We start from the raw sequence: 6,558 nt of genomic DNA on the forward strand, positions 1-6,558 counted from the left end.
CATGCTCAAATATTAATCAGATTGAGATTATAAGAACTTGCAGGTTCTAACTAAATGCTGATGCCTAAAACTTAATGCACCAGATAATGCAATAATGGTTTTGAAACAACATTAAACAAAGTAAAATTGTGTATATTTGATTGCATGTTGATCTTGTCATAGCAAAAAAAAAAAAAAAAAGCTCCATTATTTCAAATAATGTTATTATTTAATAGTAGGCTACCATACTAAAATAAAAAATAAATAAAAAACTGTTTGCATCATTTTGCAATGCATAGAAAGACATAATATTCTCATGGAAAATGTTTTTAAAATATTTAAAAAAATCAAAAATTCACAAAAGCCACGTTCTTTCCACAAAGCTAAATTTCATGTCTCCATAAATTTAATTTCCGACAAACTCCTCATGATATAGAAATGGGGATTAAGGTTGTTTTATTGTCTTTAATCTTCTTTCATTCAGCATGTGAAAGCAACAGAGAGCCGCAGTACTTCAGCAACAATGCTGCACAGGAGAGATGCGAGACATTCAAACTGTTTTCAATACAATTACCATCGGTGTCTTCATCCTGAAGCCAGCTGGAATATTCCTGGGAATGTGCGCATGAAGATCCACTTTTTTCCCCCGATTGTTGCTACTTTATCAGATTATGTCGTCATTAAATCGCCGCGCTCCGCTCGTGCTGGGAGATGTCAGTGTGTGTGCTGTGCGCGCGGACTGAACCCATTCTTGAGCTCGGCGAGCACAGCCCGTGTGACACCGCACGGTCCTAAAGATCATGGGGTTTGAGTGTGAACTCTAATTTAGCGTTTAGGACAAATTGCACATTTGGAGTCTGTGCTGCGACATGGAAATACATATCTCTTGTAAGATACTGTTATTTAAATTGTACCTAGTGCTTTCTTTCAATATGTGCCTACAACTACAGGTAATATTCCAGGTTGAATACAACTTAAAACTCAATCCACAGTATTTGTCACACTCACTGCCTCATGCATATTGCAGAGAAAAGTGGTCATGAAATTGCCAGTCCCGATCTGTTTGGCTGGCTGCAACACAATTTTAAGAGTCCGTTGCATCAGTCAGATACAAATAGTCATACAAGGTACCGCCGTCACAGGCTGCTATATATCAGAGAGGAACCGCCAGGGCCCGTTTAAATGAAAAATCATCAGTTCTAAATCTTTTTGAGGAAATAAATACATATGCCGATTCAGTTTGTGTTGTGTTGTGTAGATCGGTAGATGTAAGTTTTCTCCATATTAGGATTTTTCCACCTAACGCTTTCAGCTCTGTGATTGGTGGTATACAGCTGTGAAATTACAGAGGGCCAAAGCCATAGCAAGTCAAGGACCCTGCATCCCAATGCCCTTACTATCCATCCTATAGTATTAGAATAAGTGTGTCCCAAAGCATAGTATGTTGAATAGAGTGTCAAAAGGCCCCGGATGGTCTACTATTTTCGGTGGATTTTCTTGCCAACCCATTGTGCTTTGGAGGAGGAACTACAAACATGAGTAAAATGTGTTAAACTACAAAACATGGCGGATGTGCACGACAGGTTTAGATAAAGGTTTGGGTGACTAATCAAAGTTTAACCTGATAAAAAATATTTATTTAATGCTATTCGTGTTGTATTTCATCTGCAATGTGGACTTTATGAAGATCCGTTTGGCCATTAACTTTTAAATGCATCATTATGCATGAATGTGAGGAGAGTCTCCTCATTCGGTAGGAAATGAAATGAAATGAAATGTGGAGGATTTTAAATGTGACAAGATGATTGACAGGCCAGTTTACTGTGACAGGATGCGACGGAGAGCAACCGTTAAAGAAGCAATGTATGACGTGATAGTATGCCCCAAAGCTTAATACTCTTTTGCTACACTCTCAAAAGTATCTACTTTTTCTTAACAAAAAGAGTACATACTTTTAGGGTGTAGTATGAGTAGGCGAACTGAGACGCACCATAAGAGACAAATTTAAAAAGACAGGAAAACTGACCAATCATATAGTCCCTTTTATTGGGTGGGGCTCCGCCTGCTGTGAGGAACTCGATTGGGGAAAAAACGCTGATAAAATATCTAGCGCTGTTCGCTATGGAAACCGCAAGCAACGATAATGAGGAGTACATCATTGCTAATTTCAATATTAACTTTTAAAGAAAAGCTGGAGATAATCAGCAAAGGAAGACCTACACCAGAGCTTAATTATGTGCAGAAAACAAAAGCTTTTTAAAGCATTTTAACCTCAGCAATTATAAGCAATACCCCTAGATGACAGCATCAATCAAGAAGCTAAAGCTTTACTGCTGGAATTGTTTGCTGTTTGGGCAAGTGATTCAAATCTAAAAAGTTACGTGACTGGACAGAATTACTGGTCAGTCTGTAAATTTACTAATAGCGACCATGCACATTAAATCTGCATAATAGTTAAAGTCCCCCTGTAGTCAATAATTTGATCCCTTTAAATTCACCTTTTATCACCAAAAAATGTCTTCATGTCTTAAAAGAGCTTGAATGTAAAAGCTATGTTATCAAACGATTGTGTTGCTAATGTTACACAAACCCTGTTCTCGTTCGCCATCTCAGAGTCAGACAGCTGCCTTCTAATAATAATCAGAAACCTTTGAACAACTCAGAGCATCAGTGGAGAAAGGCATATAGTTCATCATAACATCGTAATATTCATCATACACCTGCTATATTGCTAAATCTACCAGATTTTTCATATCAACAGAAGAATATACCGGGATAACCTGGCATTTCTCGAGACTCCCCTGCTAGTTCGCTGTTAATGGTAAAGCCCGCCCGCATGTTGACCTGATTGGTTACAAGGTAGTTTGTGACCTCAGAAACACCAGCGATTTCAAACCGCGTTTTTGAGACTGTCTTTGGTTCACTGCAGTTTTAAGGAGAAAATACTCATCAACGGTGTTGATTTATGATTTTGAACATGGGTTGCTTATAGCACATTAAAAACACCACATAGAAATAGAAACAACATTAAAAACTTGATTTCCACCACAGGGGGACTTTACATTTTTCCCAAATTGTAAGTTTAATACGGTCTGTTACATACATTTCATTGGCTGCCTTGCCAGTGTAATGATATGATTTATTTTCAACATATGCAGAAGTGTCTGTCGCTAATGTGCTTCGGTCTGAGCGCTGTCATGATGCATCGGCTTACATTAAATTTGGTTGGTTTTATGGCCAGTTGTCACCATATTCCTCTGAAATGACTCACCAATTGTGTGATGATGCAATTCTTTGTAATGATGATTTGTATTTTATTACTTTTTGTTTAATTTTGGTGATAACTCCCACGCTCACTCTGATGTTTGCTTGTGGCATTTCTTACCAAAGATAACATTCATTATATCACTCACCCAGTGCTAAAGTATCCGGTCACAGTGATAGGTGACAAAGCAAGGAGTTTCTCCACAAACTGGTATAGCAGATACAATTTCCTCGAGTACAGCATTAGGAAGGATGCAATCTTCTGTAAGATGTGCAGGCACTTTGGTGAGCAGGGCAGGGAGAAGAAGTTTAGCCAGACTGGATATCGGTACTGGAAGCACCTCAATCACGCTTGTTTAAAGCACAAAAATAGCAAATAGCAAAAATGCACTGGATAAATTTAACAATTACAGGCTGTCAATGTCTGAGTGTGGCTCTCTCATCCATCAACTCAACAACACAGATGGCAGACAGGATTAAATCATGGAGAGGAATCGGGAGCACATCAAAGTCATTCTGGATGTTCTTATCACTTGTGACAAACAAGAAGCACCCCTGCGTGGCAACCGGGAGAATGATGAGGTCAAAAACGCAGGTAATTTCCTGGAATTTTATAGACTTGTCTGCAGGCATGACAAAGCAACTAAAGAGCGACTAGATGCGATCCCTAGCAATGCAAAGATGCTCAGTCACGAAATTCAGAATGACCTGTTGGATGCTGCATGCACTCTCCTGTTGCGACGGATTAAACTTGAACTGCATGAGGAATCGTTCTATGCTATTTTAGTAGACAAGTGTAAGGATGTATCTAAAAAGCAGCTGGTGGCCGTTTGCTTACGGTATGTACACATGGGGACTGTGCGAGAACGCGCTGTTGGCCTCGTAGCCACAGACAACATGACTGCTTATGCGATAGCACAGAAAATATTGGAAGTTGTCGCACCTTTTGAACTAGACCCTAGCCTTTGCGTTGGTTTTGGGTTTGATGGTGCATCGGTAATGGCTGGGCATAAGGGGGGTGTCCAAGCCATCCTTAAGGGCACCTTTCAAAACGCCATCTACGTGCACTGTCACTCTCATAGGTTAAACCTTGTCTTGTCAGCTGTGGCCCGGACATCGCTGGATGCCTCAACTTTTTTCGACTCTCTCAACACCTTGCACACCTTCATGTCCGCACATGAAGGTGTGCAAGGTGTTGAGAGAGTCGAAAAAAGTTGAGGCATCCAGCGATGTCCGGGCCACAGCTGACAAGACAAGGTTTAACCTATGAGAGTGACAGTGCACGTCATGCCCGTTTCCTTAACATGCAAAGAGAGATACGGCCCGATCAGAGGTCGTTGGAATTGGAGCGAGGGTACACTGGGAAGTACTGTCACATGCACGTTGGGGAAATCGACAAGGGTGAGGAGTGACAGTGACCTGCGCAACATTTCCAGTGCGCTAATAGACTGTCAGCTTAATGAACTGAACACTCAGTACAATTCCACAGTGACACCTATGGCCTCATGGCATCTGTGGCAATCCTGATGTCCCCTAGCCTTGATACAAGTGACACCTATGGCCTCATTGCATCTGTGGCAATCCTGATGTCCCCTAGCCTTGATACAAGTGACACCTATGGCCTCATGGCATCTGCAGCAATCCTGATGTCCCCTAGCCTTGATACAAATGACACCACCTTGGCACTATAGTGAATTCTCTCAATGATTCAGGGAAGTGCTTCCACATAATCATATCAGAGTCGGAGCTCGCAGTGTTTGTGCAAATCATAGAGAGGAAGAAAAAAAGAGGAGAACATCTCAAAAGTCTTGTTGAAGTGATGGACATATGCAATGAGAACGTTATCCCGAATATCCATGCTTTCTTAAAAGCTCTGATAACACTGCCAATGACATCCGGTACAGTTGAACGCGTCTTTTCCAGTGTCAACCGGATTAAAACACCAAATACGAGCAACATGCTTACTTCTCGCCTTATGTACCTCTGTCTGTTGACATTTGAGAGAGAGCTTAACGCTCGACTTCGATGAAATCATTGACATTTTCAAGAGCAAACCCCGCCGACTACTGTAATTTCGGAGAAATAGGAATGCCCTAGCATGCCTCTTCCTATTGCTCTGTTAAACAGTTTGATTTGCAATGAATGAATATTCTTCTCATGCCCTCTCTTCTTCCCATGCCTATCTATTTTCACGTTTGGCAATCTTTTAAGCCTGCCTGTTGGCGCAAAAATATGAGTGTCATTTAGCCTACCCAGTTGTTATTTTTTAGCCTGATAAGTTAATGGCTTCTGAAATGTTTTTTTTTTTTTTTTTTTTTTTTGCAATGCAGCAAACTTTGTTGATATTGTGATACTTGATCCGATTTGCGTTAAAGGGCTGTTAATCTTCGTGGATGACCGTGAATTGGCGGTAGCCTATTGTATTAGTTATTATCTCGTAGTAGCCTATAGGCTACATTTTAATGCATCTTCTCTGTATATGCCTCATGTTATACGAGCAGAACTAAACTATGTTTTGCGGAAATATTAGATACCTGACCACTTTTACAGTCTATAGACCTTATAGAGGGATGCGCTAAAGCATAGCCAGGTGGTGCGTAATGGAGATTCCAAAGAGCTCTTCTTTGGTCAGAACCATGGAGAGCGATCACAGACAGGTCCATCCTATGCACCGAAACTTTTTACAATGCATCAAAATATTTAAAGAGCAAGCTATTAAAATCTTTATTATATAAGCACAGACAATATAACAGTATATTAGTCAGTCATTTTTATTAGGTAAAACAGTCATTTGAACAGTCTTACTGTCTTAAAAACGACTTACTGTCACGGTTCATCGATCCGTGTGTTCATTTTGTGTATCTGTTGGTTGTTGTGGGTGTGGGGTCTGAGTGTGTAGTGCTTGTTTGTTGCTTAGTAACCAGCTGATCACTTAATCAGTCCGCAGCTGCAGCTAGTTAATTCTGTTGTTAGCTGCCTATATCTAGCGGGAGTGATTATTGCTTGGTGTCGGTTCGTCACTCTTGTTTGTGCTCTCTTACCCAGTTCCGGTGCCTGAGTTTCCTTACGGAGTTATGTCCTCGATCTCGTCTGTGTTTCCAGACTTCTGGGGATTGTTTGGAGTTCTCTTCATCCAGTTCCAGTTTGGCATCCGCACTGGATTTATTCATATCACTTATCCTCTCCTGTGAATTTGTATCCTGGTCGCCCGCCTGCTATACGTGGTGTTTTGAGTATAATCACTGTTTCAACCTGTCTTCAATAAACTGTTTGCTTGCATTTGGATCTACGACTCTCATTCTGACACATACACAG

The 6,558-nt window shown here is 40.7% G+C and overlaps 1 protein-coding gene across 1 annotated transcript in view; it reads right to left on the reverse strand.

Annotated features, from left to right (window-relative positions):
• Positions 1-702, reverse strand: part of st6galnac5a (ST6 (alpha-N-acetyl-neuraminyl-2,3-beta-galactosyl-1,3)-N-acetylgalactosaminide alpha-2,6-sialyltransferase 5a) — a 39,748-nt gene extending 39,046 nt beyond the window's left edge. The window contains exon 1 of the mRNA XM_084120173.1: positions 554-702. Coding sequence (XP_083976299.1) covers positions 554-568 — 15 coding nt within the window. The 5' untranslated portion in view covers positions 569-702. The remainder of the gene's footprint in view (positions 1-553) is intronic.
• Positions 703-6,558: the final 5,856 nt, after the last annotated feature.

The sequence above is a fragment of the Abramis brama genome, assembly GCF_963993115.1.
Source record: "Abramis brama genome assembly, chromosome: 7".
In the NCBI taxonomy this organism is placed as follows: Eukaryota; Metazoa; Chordata; class Actinopteri; order Cypriniformes; family Leuciscidae; genus Abramis; species Abramis brama.